We start from the raw sequence: 14,844 nt of genomic DNA, 5'->3' as shown, positions 1-14,844 counted from the left end.
AGGCTCAAGAACATTGATAGACGAGATCTTCTCCATCCCTGGTCAGACTTAAAGCGGTTTAAAGCTGGATCAGCTTCCTGGGGCTCCGAAGAAAAAATTCTTAAAAGTCTCTCCTCCTTCGGACCAGCAGCTCTGGCAGCCAAGGCCCAGAGCACGGCCACCGTGGTCCTGGCGCAGGGCCAGCACTGCTGGTCTGCAATTCTCCTCCTCCTCCTGTCCCCATCGGAGGGGCCGGGAGGGGACAGAGGGGACACGGCCAGCCCCGGCCACTGTCCCACAGGCAGGGTCCCCTCTCGAGGCCCGGCAGCCTGGCCCCGGGGGGACCAGCCCGACCCCGACCCACGAGGTGATGTTGGCTCCTCAGTGACCAGAAAAGGAAAGAGGCTGAGTCACCTGAAAAGTTGGGATTTAAGGCTGTGTTTCCAGAGGCGTAGAAACACTCCCATTTGTCAGCCAACCTGTCAATCACAATCCATTCTAAACCACCGCAGTAATACAGGATTGAGACTATCTGAAAGTCTTAGACCAAACTTTGTTGTCATTAGTAATGTCATTATTTGGTACTTTACTCCAAGACAAAGGGTGTAATTTTGTTTGAAAAGCACTGTCTTTACACATAGCATACAGGTCTGCTTAAAAGGAGGAGTCTGAAATGTAGTTGCCCTGAAGGGGAGGCTCAAGGAAAGCAATTTCAGGACAGTATAGTTAGTAACAGGTGGTGGGAACTAGAATCTAAGATTGGCTTCAGGCTAGAACTCTTTTTCTTACTGAAAATTTCTACCTTAATTCCTAAGTTAGGTGTCAAATATTACAAATGGGAAGGGTATTGTGGGAACTGTCATCTCTTCTGATTATTTGTTAATTTCTCAGGTTTTTGTTAGTCTAGCCTTGTCTTTGTGTAAATGAAGAATAGGAGAGGTGTGTGATGATCATAGGATGTGAAATGTTCAAACTTCATAGCTCCTGGTGGAAAAACGGCTCCTTTATTTGCCATGAGAGTGGACCTACCCAATGTGTTGAACCTAATCAGAGTATTTAGATGCAGTAATCTGAGACTTCCTGGAAGCATCAGACTATATGTGTGTATTAGTGTTAAAAGAACAGCTGGGAATGGACCTAAAACAATTCAGTTGACCCAGACCCCTTTAGAGGGGCCTCAGGAAGGAGCATGACTGTGTGCAGGAGAACCTGAGGATGAGTTGTCCCAACAGCTGCATGGATTAGATGGTGTGAGATGGACTGGATAAACACACCCCTCAGTCTCCCTTGTGTGTGGCTTCCATAGCCAGTTAGATATCTATTACAGTCTCCTAATAGATGTGGAACATTAGAATTTGTTGCTTTGCTCCAGATTGATTTTTAATATTGGCTTCATGTCTGATGTATTTTATGTAGGCTGTAGAGTTGTTCACCTTTATCATTCACATTCTTTTTAATATATAATCTGTGTGTGGTTTTGATGGTGAAGCATTAGAAGCTTATTGATAAAGCTAGATTATTGATAAAAGTAGTGGACAAAGCTGGCCCTGGAATTAAGGATACATCACTGGTGACAGGTCACCAGCCAGATACAGTCCCATTCACTACAAGCCTTTGAGCCCTGCCCTTCAGCCTCCAGCTCACTGTGTATCCGCTCATTCACAGAACGATGCTGTGAGGAATAGTGTCATAAGCCTTACTTAACTAAAAACCGGTATCCGCCACTTACGTTTCATTTGCTGAAATGAGCAGGGTGGCATACCTGTCATAGAAAGGTATCAAATTAAACAGGACTTTTCCTTTGTGAAGCCATGTTGACAGTGCCTGATGATTTCATTGTTCTTTTGAAACCTTTCAGCAGTACCTGATACGATGCTTTCCATTAGTTTTGTAGAAACTAACATTACACGAACAGATACATGGATTCCCTCATGCCCTTTTTGTAAATTGAAATAACACTGCCTAGCTTTCAGTCAGCAGAGACCTCAGTCACTAATTTTTCAAGAACTAAAGCTAGTGATTTTACCTCCTTAGGAACATATACTTGCCTTTTTGTCCAGACAGTTAACTAGTTTATGTATTCTTTAGTAGTGATATATTTTGGAACTAATTTCTTTTGGGGTGATATTCAGACTTTAAATATAGACAAGTCAGGTAAAGGAAATCATGCATAATTTATTCAAATTGGTGTAAAATGCACCTAATTTTGCTGTATGGAGTTGTGAATTATACTAATACAGAATCATTGAATGGTTGATGTTGGAAAGGACCTCTGGAGGTCATCTGGCCCAACCAGCCTGCTAAAGAAAGGCCATCTAGAGCTAGCGGTCCAGGGCCATTTCTGCATGGTTTCCAAGAGACTCCACAACTTCCCTGTTCCAGTGCTTAGTCACACTCACAGTAAAAAAATTCCTGTTTAGAGGGAACCTCCTGTGTTTCAGAGTGTGTCCATTGCCTCTGAAGAGCCTGACTTCATCCTCTTAGCACCTCCCCTTCAGTTATTTGCATACAATAAAATAAAATTCCCTATGGGCTTTATCTTCTCCAGGCCAAGTCCAGCCCTCTCAGTCTTTCCTCATGGGAGAGATGTTCCAGTCCCTTGATGACCTTTGTGGCCCTTTTTTAAGTCTCTCTGGTGTGTCAAAGTCTCTCATACTGAGGAGCCCAGAACTGGATCCAGCGCTCCAGGTGTGGTATTAGCAGTGTGGAGCAGAGGAGAAGGATCACTCACCTTCCTGCACCTCCTGGCAATTTGTCTCATGCAGCCCAGGATACCATTTGCTTTTTGGCAGGCAGTGTACAAAATACTTAAATGCCATTAATGTGTGCAAAAAGATCTGCACAAGATGGTCTATAGGAACAATGTAGATGGAACTTTTTTTACAATGCTTAGTGCATCCAGTAAGGGAAGAAATGGTTTATGTGTGGCTCAGCTGCTATACTGCATAGTTAAATAATGTTTCTGGGTTTGGAAGTATACATGTGGAGAACTTTGTAATTTATGTGCTTTTGCTGTTATGCATAGATGGTGTGTGTTTGGCAAAAAGTTTAAATTGTACAAAAAAAATGAAATTAATGATTTTGAAATATATTTTTTAAATACCTTTTTGTGGTGATTGCGTGGTATGTTCAATATGGCAGTGCATTATTTTCTGGAAAGGTAATTTTGTCTGGGAAACGTGGATGTACTTTCTTGGCTTCTTGAGTGAGGCTGGAAATTCATTGCATCTTTCTAAATATTATTAGGTATTAAAGCCAAATATTTTGTCTGAGAATTATTATGCACATTCTTGGCCATGTTTAGCAACAATATAACCAGGGGTAATTTTAGTGGCTGCATCATGTTATATAGATAATGATTATATGAAGCACAAGTCAATAAATCTGAGATGTCTGGAGCTGGGATTGATGTGTCTTGGAACAGTGTAAATCTGTTCTTCCTTCTTTTTTCCTGTGCTCCCCTGTTGCTGCTGTTCATGACTCTGCCTACTTCTTTGAGGTGATATTCACTTCTCTGGGCTTTTTTGACTACTCTTAATAGTTGAATGTGTAAATGCTTTGTTCTTCTGTAATATTTAGCCATGCTAGAGTTTCACTTTGTTGAGGGTCCCCAGATAGTGCATCACGCTGCAGTACTCCAGAATTCTTTTTTGGTTTGCTGGATTCTCATTCCATAGCTTCTTTGCCAGTTTTTGGTTCCGGTGTTCTACTGGCCTCTCCTTTTGAGAGCTGGATTTTGCCATGCAGCTGCAAAACCACTTCTCTGTCTAGAGCTAATGATCCAAAGATCTCCATGTGGTTAATTTTTCAAAAACTAAAGCTAGGTGTTTACCTCCCTAGGAGCCCAGCATATTGAAGAGAGATCTCTGCTGTGTCCTCTAAGCACCATTTTTCATAATATTTGCTTCTAGATAAAAGTTGGAAGGAAGTTGTATGCTTGTCTTGCTACACATTTTCTCAGGATCAGGATCATTTTCTGTTGCATGTTCAGGATTAGCTGCATGGAAGTCTTTGGAGATTCAGGACATTGTATTGTTTCTGAAATTGGGTGAATTTGGTGAAGTTTGAGCAGAAAGTGTTAGTCTCTGTACATCTTAAACCATTCAAGATAGAGTTTAATATCCAGAGTTTAAATTGCCTAAAGTGTGAAACTGCAGATAATCACAGTTTTAGTGATTCAGCATGGAATTTTTAGCTCACATATTGAGGATTGTCTCTGTCTCCAGATATACTTTTGACCATATTTGTGTTTATCTTAGAGTTTATTTCAAATGTCGGATCAGGTAGATGGTTTTACTCCCATGGCAGAGTGCCAGGAAAGTTGTCTTACTTGAACTGTGTGTAACAGGGTTTTCAGTTCTTCTGGCATATAGTCCTTTGAAGCAGCATAGCAGTCAGCATAAAGTAGCACAAATAAAGGCTTTGAGCAGTGTGCTGCTGAATAGAAGCACTGAAAGTTCTCAGAGATAAATGGTGGGCAAAGAATGCATAATGCACAGCAGAGGCAGTAACTGCTTGACTTGGAGCTAATATACCACCATCAATTTCATCCTCTGCTTGCATAGCAAAAGGTTTATAAAAGTCTCTGGAACTCTTGGGCTATATCAACACATGCACTTCTTTGAAAGCAATGGCAATTTGAGCAGCAGCTCCTTTGCTTTGTCCTTCTTTACTATGCCGTGAGTTGAATCCAGGAACTGTTGTGTTGGAAAAATAATTTGGCAGATGAGTTTGTTGTCAGCTAGAGTCTGTTAAAGTTGTTCAGTGGAAGGGCTGAGACACAGTGTGAATTACTGCTGCAGGTTGCAGGGAAAGGAGGGACTGGAGCTTGGGACTGCTGTTTAAATAAGTGTGTGTGTAACTGTGCCCTTGGGCTCCACACCTAGATTTTATGAGACTGGATAGAAGCCGCAACAGGGAAACAGGCGTCTGTTTCTTAAGTAATGAAATCTTCTTGTGAGCAGTTCAAGTGCAGGTAATCTTGCTGACTAATATATTTTTTCCTTTTTTTGATTCATTCTTTTGGCTTGGAGTTATCATGAGTGGGCTTTTTGTTTCTTACAGGCTTTTGATGGTGGTTGTTTTTTGAATGGAGGTGTGGATGTCTACCAACACTTTCAGAACTGAAACTGGAAGGAATTTCTATTGCTTAATTTAATTTCTGTGTAGGATTGGAAAAGTAGAGGAAAGAGGGGGAAAATGCAGCCCAGCATTGCAGCCAAATCAGAGTAATCATCTTCAGTTTTGCAGTTTCTTGCATTTTGGAGAATGTGTGTGAAGTTCGTTTGTTCAATTCTTATGTTGAAGAACTGGCATTTCAGTTAATTAACTGGTATTTCAGTTGTGTGGATAGCTTCTTTGTATTTCCTTGAGCAATTGCATCACATGGAATGAATTATATGTGCATGGTTTTGCTTTTATTTGAGAATAACTGCTGATGAAAATCTGAGAAGTGTTCTCAAGGGGGTCTGGTACCTGAAAAAGAGACTCTTGCTGTTTCTCTGATAACTCTTGTTTAGGAGCTTATGTGTTCCTCTTGTGTTGATCAATAGTGATGAGGATAAACAACTGCTAACTGATGACTTACTCAGGAGTCTGTGTTGCTTATGAAGCAAGTAAAAGAAAATATGTCTCAATTTTTTTCCCTCTGTTATGTTTTCTTTGGTAATGAAATGGCTGTCAGCTTGTTGCCAGTTGACTTGCAATTTATTGTAGCATTTGTGATGGCATGTGACTCTGCAATATATTAGAGTTAAGCATTTTGGCCTGCCAAGTCTATAGAACATCTTTTTTCTCTACAGTTGGCATTTAATAATTTATTTTTTATTAATTTTTTAGGTTTAAAACTGAAGTTTTTCTGGTCTGCTAAAAAAAAGTAAAGCATAGTGCTCTGTATAATAATAATTGTGAAATGATCATTATTTAAATATGGCAAATACATGGACCTTCTGTATATACCTGAAAATGGTTTTATGTTTTCTTGCAGCTAACAGAAGATGAAATTGCAACTATTTTGAAATCTACTCTTAAAGGACTTGAATACTTGCACTTTATGAGAAAAATACATAGAGATATAAAAGCTGGAAACATCCTTCTTAACACCGAGGGACATGCCAAATTAGCTGATTTTGGTGTGGCTGGCCAGTTAACAGTAAGTAACTGTGGAAAGATCATTTAGAAATGGCATAGTGCTCCCAACCTTGTTCTTTCACCTTTGTCTTCTGCCTTGAATTTTGTGTCTGAGCAGTGTTACTGCCACTAGTGATAGTGGCAGAACTAATATTCTTTATCACAGTGAGTATTTAATACAGTGGAAGGCTATTTAGTTTTTAGTCATTTGTTCTTTTAATCCAGTGTATCAAGTGCCTGATGATCCTTTTAAATTTTAGTTTGAGGTTTATGATTATTGTCACCTCTTTGGCTTCTGAATCTGTTTGGTCTTAATTGGAAGTCACTACCATTTGACCTTGAGTGGATAGTTTAACTTTTAAATATAGAATTAACATAAAAATAATCTGTAAATAAGCATCTCTGGTTTAATGACATAAATAATATAATTACAGGATACAATGGCAAAACGTAATACTGTTATAGGAACTCCATTTTGGATGGCTCCTGAAGTCATACAAGAGATTGGCTACAACTGTGTGGCTGACATCTGGTCCCTTGGTATAACTTCAATAGAAATGGCTGAAGGAAAGCCTCCATATGCTGATATTCATCCAATGAGGGTAAGTGTTGGTGGCATTTTTTGTTTGTTGTATTAAAAAAACCCACCCTCAAGCCCACAAAACATTCAAAAATTCAAAACCCCCTAATACTGGAATCATAAAGCTGTATGTTTATGAATAGAGATTTTAATGCTAACAGTTTTTACTTTCTGTATTGCTTCCTCTTGACTACAGTTTGCATGTGTTTTAACACGTTTCTGTAAGGTTTCAGAATGCCTTTATCTCCATTTGAAAGGGAGCTACAGCAGGAAGCTCTTAAATGGCTCTGGGGTATTATATCGAATCTGTTTCATGCTGTACCTCCACTTGGAAGCTTCCATCACCAGGAGTCTGTCTGCCTTTGAAAGGCAGTTCTGAAATAAAGGTGACCTAAAGAAGAATTCAGAACTGTCCTATGGGAGCAGTGCTAATGTTTTTATTATTAGTAACATCTGACAGCTTTTATTTATTAGTGACTCCTAAGGTCTCTTACTGAATTAGTTTACTTTCTGCAGAATAAAATGTAAGTAGAATTAGTTGCTTTATGAGAAGTAGCAGTTGCAAAGGAATTACTTGGAGAAGTTAATAAGGAAAAATGTTTATTCTAGGGATAACTTGACACTGTTTGTCATGCTGTTATTATTTTGTAATAGGCTATAGAATAGCCATGCTGATTGCACTGAGCATCAATAAACACTCCATTCTTAAATTGTCTTAAACCCATTTTGAATTAACATTACATTGCTTAAAGCATACCTGTTCCCAGAAAAATTTTTGGCAGTTTGCTGCAGAATTGTCATACACGCTAAATTATTTTATGCAGTTTTCTTTAGCTGTGCCTCATATATCAGAATCTTGATGTAAAAAAGCTGCCAGTATAGAAAAGGAAGGTACTGTTTATATACAGTTACTGTGAGGTGATGTGCATCTGAACTCAAGTGTATTTAGTGCTGTTTTTGTTTGTGGGGTTCTTGATTTTTGATTGCGTGTGGTCTTTGGAGAAGAGATGTTTCCTGAAATTTCTGTTAAAGCAAGTTTCATTTAGAAACATTACATAATTTTGGAAGCAAAGTTTAATAGTTTTCCTCCTCCATACTTTTTTCCATGTAATTAACTGTTTTAAAATTGCAATTCAAACTAAAAATACTCAGGTGAAAGCTGAGAACAAAATAAGTATCTCTGAAGCTGGTTTTTGATGGGAATTTAAGTTAAGATGAAATAACCTCTAAAATATTTTGAAAAATGTTTGATGACAAATTAAATACACTTGAACATGCTGGGATTTTTGGTTATACTTCTAACAGAAAAGCCTTAATTTTACTCACATCTGAGTAGCATCATTTTATGTAGTTGCACCAGCTGTTGAAAGGTGAGGACTGCATTATCACAGAGGATTTTTATGTGCATGAGACTAGCTACTTATAAATCAAAGGTCACTGAGTTTGAATGCTTGTGAATCTGTTTAATTCTTGCAATCAAGTGAATGCTATCAAAGGCCAATGTAATTTAACACAATTCTGGATTACATACAACATGTGTTATTGTTAATAAATTACGTTATGGTTTTTAATGGGTTGTATGTAGTTAGTACTCTTTTGTATATTTGATACCTCCAGTTTTTCTTAATTTTTATTAGTGAGTTGTTACAGTGGTTAACAAGAAATACACAGATTTAAGTTGCAATAGTTTTTCTGGTGTCATATGATACAGCTTCACAGGACTTTTGGCCATATGTAGATGCTTTGTTTTAGTTATGACACAGAATTGATACAGGCAAGCATGAAAGCTTGGGCAAATTTTCATTGCTTTTTCTAGATGTTGCTGGAGTTCTGTGGTATTTATATAAGGCACAATTTTGTTGCCTGGGAATGCACAGTGAAATTTCCATGCACGCTGTTTTGCTGTAGGCTGGTTGGCACTGCCACAAAGGTAATACACTGCCAGTAGGCCATTTCCTTGTCAACTGCATTTACAGCTTAATAGAAGTATTACATGACTTCTTTAAACAAGTGTTTTGGCAGAGAGGAAATAGCAGATTCCATGCAAACAGGCATAGCTTCCTCTGCTTAACCACACTCTTACTACTCCAAAGAATTGTACTTGTTTCAGCTGAGAAAGAAGTGGGGGGGTGCAAAATGGAATTTCAGGTGAGAGGGGGAAGAAGAAATAGATTTTTTCTGGTTAAGTATTCCTGTCATAATGTATATGACTGTAAGTGTCAGCCATGCTATTTCACTTGTTCCTCCTGCAAACCTGAGTTCAACAAGGAGCTGTAGTTGTCACACTTGGTTTGAGGCTCAAAGGTCAAGAGCACTTGCCAGCTCAGTAGTTTTAATGCTTTATTCACCTAGGAATTATGGACTGCCTCACAAATTTGATGTCAGAGTTCTTTTCTGCTTTTGCTAATGATGAAAAGTGAAACTTCTGTATTTTCTGTGTTTTTTTTAAAGAAGGAGTGCCTTCAGGTAGTATTAAAGGAGAGAAAAATACAGATGTCCTCAAGGTTGCCCTAAAACATGGTGATGCAGCCACTAGAAATAGAAATGAATTTTCTGATTGAAAAATCATTCAAACCTAGATAACTTAACCCATCTAGCAGGGCTAAAAGCATGTTGATTGCAGTAGACTGTGCAGCAGCCAGGGTTAATGTGGCTAACAGTGTTTGCATCTGCCTTTGATTGCTCTGCTGTGATGACCAGTTAGCAATTTACAGTGGAGCTAATTAAAGGGGTCTTCATTGTGGTTCTAGATCAAGATTCAATCTATTCCTCTGAAGCTGCAGCAGTGTTTTGACAGCTGAGTTCCCATGTCCCCATTGACTGCAACATATATGCTGTCCTGCAGTGATAAAATATTTATGTCCTACCCCAGACAAAACTTAATTCAAACTGTTAACTGTTTTGTTTAGTCACTCCTCTGCATGTGATATCTCTCCTTATTATTTCTAAATTACCTATTTAATCTGTAGCAAGAGCACAGAGAATGGACTGTTTTACTGTAAGAGTTGTGATTTTGCTTTTTTGCTCAAAGCTGGTAACATGCTTGTGAAATAGTCTCTGTCTTTGCTAATCAAGCCATGATCTCAAATTGTCATCTAAGCATTGTTTTTGGTGGAACATCCTTTAAGCTGCATAGTTTTCATATGATCCTTCTGCTGGTAGTATTTGGCTTTCATAACAGGTAGGTTAATAACACCTCGCTGTAAAGCTAGTCTTTAAACTAAAGCATGGCTCCTTTTGAGATCCTTCTTTAGGCCACCCTTACTAAGTTTTTTCCTCATGTTCATGCAATGATGCGATTAGTTATTCCTACAAGGCTGAGATTTTTATGATCAACATAAGTGTGGGCTGCTGCTGTTAGAGACATTCTGTCTATAGCCAGGAGTTCCTGACCCTTCTGTTAAGCAAACACTAAAATTTTTGTGGCCTCATGTGGAGCTGGATAAAGGAACTGATGTTCTGGAAAGGTGATGTGATAGAAACCTCCTAGAACTGAGCAAGAGAAGTTGTGGGAGTGTGTAGTGGACAGAGGAAATGGGCTGAGGGGAGTTCTGCTTTTGAGCCTTTTAGAACAACTATAGAACTGCAACGTGTGTTTTATAAAGTTTCGCCGCCTTTGCTAGGTCAACACTTACTGACAGGTTGGTGAGCTCCAAATAAATGCTGGTAGCTCTCCTACAAAAGAGAAGGGGGAAAAAAAGCCCAAACTCTTTTCTTTCATGCTTATCGGGCAGCTGCAGTAATTCACATTGTTGTGGCATGGAAGAAGCTGGTACTAGATGTGTTTTTCAACACTTCACAGTACTGGTCTTTGTTTCTTTATGGTGAAGGTTGTTGGAAATGGACATGTGGGCATCACATGTTCTGCAGTGAATTGGAGGAAGCCAATTTGAACTGCTTCCATTTGCCTTAAGTTCAATCATGGTATTTATTTTTCCATGGCACTTACCCAGATTATCCATGCCTCCTGCTTAGCCTGTGTCATTTCCACCCTGGACTAATCTGTTTGTAATAACCTTTTATTCCTGATGTTTCTTATAACAAAGCACAATTTCCCGCTTTTTTATTCTTGACATATTGCATTAAAACTGGAGATTGAAGCAAGAATTATTGCTCTGTAGGGCTCTAAGAAAAAAGGAGGTATCATGTGGAGCATGGCAGTCAGATTGAGACCAGTTTTTCAGACATTGAGAAGACACTTTTCTCTAGAAATTGAGGAGAGGAAAATAGAAAAAACACCTGTGTCTTTCTGTATAGTCACTCTCGCATTTCTTCTCTCCAACAGATGGTGTTATCTCATTAGTTTCTGTAATTTTCTTTAAGAGTTCACCTATCTTATCTCAGCATTACTGCTTTTAAATTAGACTAGGTTTGTAAAAGTATATGGTTTTCTTATTTTAGTGCCTTTGCTTATCTTTACAAAAGACTTTGAATTAACTTCTAAAAGTCCTTTACCTTTTAAGAACTTTCTATGAGACACTGTTAATTTGTAACTTGAGTTCTTCTTGCCTGCTGTGTCAAGATAGAGTGAGCTAATATTTAAAGAATTTAAAATAGGGATATTTGATTGTTCATTACTGTTCATTATTTTGCTGCTCTTCACAGTCTTGTGGAAGAATGACAGTGAGTTGTGATGTTTTAACGTGCACGTAACGTGTTTGCAGTGAGGACCTAAGACACTGATGTGGTATGGCTGTGACAGCAGAGGAGTTGGAGAAGCATGTGTTCTGTTACAGGGTTTTCAAAAGAGCTGTTTTAAGATCTTTGGCCCTCTCTAGGCTTTAAATGGAATTTTGTATTTGCTTTATACGGGCCTAACTGCAGGCAGTGGGTGCAGAAGGGTGGTATTCCTGCCTGTTTCCATGCATTTTCAACATTGATTTCTGCTGGAATGAATGTTTAGGTGGTCACATGATAAGCTGCATTAGAAAACTAACCAAGTAACAAGAAGTAGCTTTCAATGATATCCTTAACAGGATGCTCCAATTACATGGACAAAATATGTGGCTGGAACTGGTAGAAGAAATGGCTCATCTGTTTTTGGGCATCAACCAAGTTGACTTAGGTAGTTGCAAAACCAGAGTCTCACTGGCCATCTGTAAATTTATTATGATTAAAATTTAGTAATTACTTAAAGAAACAGAGGAGTTTCTCTGAAGCTGACTCTTAAAAATGCTCTGTAAAGGCCAAACTGACATTTTTGTCGCTGTCCTACTTGTCGTTTTAGGCTTTTTCTGGTTTGGAATGTTGATAAAATTAGACAGGATTCTAGACCTTTCATGGCTGAGTGCACCCCCACAAAGTCTTCCTCCTTCTCCACCTCATTCTGTTCTTCCATCTTTAAGTTCTATTGCTGTGATTCAGCAGAACTTCGTGGGGGAGGCTTCCAGTGGTCTTCAATTTGCATGCAGCTGAAGGCAAGTTTTGATTCCTAATATATGTCACTCTGGTACTATTTATAGCCAAAGTTTCAAATAGGTGTTAAAACTTTTCAAGGGAAACATAAAAGCACTGGTAATACCAGACTGTATTTGTCTAACAGAAGATAAAGCATGGTCTCTGTACAGACTGAGGGGAAAAAAATCAGTCTCAAGGGAATTGCTTTCCAGATAAATCACCGTGAGAAATGCAAGTCCACATTCTAACGGAATATGGAAATTTTTTTCTTTGAGTGAGTAGTACTAGTATGTGGCTCAGCTCTGCTAATACCAGTGCTGATCTGTGTATTGTGTCTTTGGTAGTTTTCATTTTTTGTTCAACAACTTTTCAGGACTGAACTCCATGTAAGTGTGACTTTTTTTAAGGGTTCTTAACAAAGGAAAGCTTTAAATTTTAATTAAATATGCTGCTAATTCAAATTAGTAAACAAACTGTCCACCTGCTCTGATCAAAATGTGGATAATTGCCATGTGAGGATTGTATGAATTGAAAACCAAAACAGGTGAGGCAGTGCATTAAAAAAAAGGTGCTGAATGCTTTTTCAGTCAAGATTTATTTTACTTGTCAAAATAAATATATTTACTCATTTATTTTAAATGAATGATCAATTTTGTAATGTCTGAACAGACCTCTTTACCTGAACTGCTTATGGTGTGGTAAATAATTGCTGAGGTGCAGACCAGGTCCTAACAACCTGTTCATGATTTGACTCCTTTCAACAAAGCTTCTGAAATAAGATTATAAATGTTGGGCAAATTAAAATGAGTGATTGTGTACATTTGAACTTGCATATCTCTGCATGTTTCCTTCTTTTGTGAGCAAATACCTGAGATCCTACCTAAATGAAATATTTGCATAGATTTCGCTAGAATCTTAGTGTCTCCATAATAGACGTACTGATCACCAGGATAATGGCTGTAACTGTAACAACAATTGGACTTAGTAGCTTATTTCATAATCTAATATTCTCTAATGGGTATATGAAAGCATGTTTTCTGTGGGTTATTATATGTAACTTAATGTGAGGAGATACATTTCTAAATTTTCTGGAGTACAATTAAGGCAACTGTTAACTCTTACAATAATGGCATTTTTACTAGACAAAAAGAGAGTTTTTAGGTACTTGGTAGCTGTGTCAGCTTGACATTACTTTTTCTTGTGGTTGAGTTATTTTTAGCAGTGAATGGAAAACTAAATATAGGGCAAATTGTGGTCCTGTAGAAAAATAATTTTCTGCCAAAGTTGCACTTCTTGCTGGCTCTTGGGCAAACTGCTCGAAGAGGTGCAGAGATCCTGCTCTGTAGATTTTTTTAATGGTTTTTCATTTCAAAACGTGTATGGTTCTTCAAACTTAAAACTACAATTTATGATTTTAGTTAAAATATGTTTGGTGTTCACTTATATGTCAGGTGATTTCAAGTGTTTGCTTTCTTAAGCATTCTTTGTGGAAATGCTAGTCACAGATATAGATACAGACATAGTACCTTTTGAATATAACTTCTTTTTTAATATGTAATGCCTGCAGGATTAATGCAGGCAGTGAATTTCAAAAGGATTTAATTTGCTTATTTGTTTGTGATTAGCCCTCTTATGGACTTAATGTAGAACTGAAGGGGAAAAATTCTCATGAGTGAGGAAGTCAACCGAGAGAAAATGCTCTAGAGGTATAATCTAGTTTCTTGTGATACAGAAATATAATTTCTTTCAGTTTTTTAGTGTGCCTAGCACAAAATTTTAGTGAAAATTCCTATGGTATGGCTTAGTCAAAATATATAAATTGACTAAAAAATGGTATGTGGGTTGTCTCAGGCACTGAAAACAAGTTTAGAGGTATCTGGTTGCAAAACATACGAAATACAGCATGTGATATTTTATTATTTTCTTAAATTGCCATCTACTTCATTGTTGGACTTTACGAGACTCAGTGACGTGTATTGAGCCTCCTAGAGAATGATGTGTCAGCATGGCAGCATCCAGTTTCCAACACTGGACAGCTTGCTGTGCAGAGGGGTAGTGTGTTTAGCATCAGCCCATTTTATGTGAAAGAAGAGATTTGTAATACTACTGTGAAAGCAAGATAGGAAAAATGCCATTTGTTCTCTGGCAAAACTTCAAGGATAATAAAAAGTTTTCTCCCTAAACAGGCCAAGGAACTTTTCAAAGAGGTTCTCCCACATAGCTTCCCAAACAAAGGATTGACTGATCTCTCTGGTTTATTGAACTCTTTAATGATATGATACTAGCATTGGTTTGCTGTGAAAACACTAGATGACTTGAGGTGTGTTCATGATTAAATTGGAGGATGACAGCATCCAATTCCTGTTCACTTTAAAGCTTTTCAAAAAGTCTACAATCTGATGTATGTAATTGTCTTTCTGTAGATGTTGCTTTTTGTATTTACCCTCCTTTTTTCTTGCATCTGTCTATCTTGCTTTTCCTTTCAGTGAAGAGATGGCTCGAAAGTTAATGTAACAAAACTGTTAATGCAGTTGCAATATAAATAAAGTGCAGTTAAAAGTTATAGAATAGTTACAGAATCTAGCATACCTATTTGACAGTGGCTTAGAGAGTGCATCATCACTCCTTCACATCACTAGAATTTTCTTTATGTCACTAGAAGTTCTAAAAGTAGAATAAATGTTTATTGCTGCTAAAAGTATAAATGCTTTACATTTTTAACTTATGTCAGGTTTGCTGGTGCATATATGTGCAAAAAG

General features: G+C 37.9%; 1 protein-coding gene across 1 annotated transcript in view; it reads left to right on the top strand.

Moving 5' to 3' along the window:
• STK3 (serine/threonine kinase 3) overlaps nt 1-14,844 on the top strand; it is a 126,785-nt gene that overhangs the window by 19,397 nt on the left and 92,544 nt on the right. Inside the window, exons 5-6 of the mRNA XM_066334049.1 lie at nt 5,966-6,130; nt 6,543-6,710. Coding sequence (XP_066190146.1) covers nt 5,966-6,130; nt 6,543-6,710 — 333 coding nt within the window. The remainder of the gene's footprint in view (nt 1-5,965; nt 6,131-6,542; nt 6,711-14,844) is intronic.

This window comes from Sylvia atricapilla, chromosome 1 (assembly GCF_009819655.1).
Source record: "Sylvia atricapilla isolate bSylAtr1 chromosome 1, bSylAtr1.pri, whole genome shotgun sequence".
Lineage (NCBI taxonomy): Eukaryota > Metazoa > Chordata > Aves > Passeriformes > Sylviidae > Sylvia > Sylvia atricapilla.
Note: the sequence above shows the minus strand (reverse complement) of the source record. Positions and strands in the feature narration are given on the sequence as shown.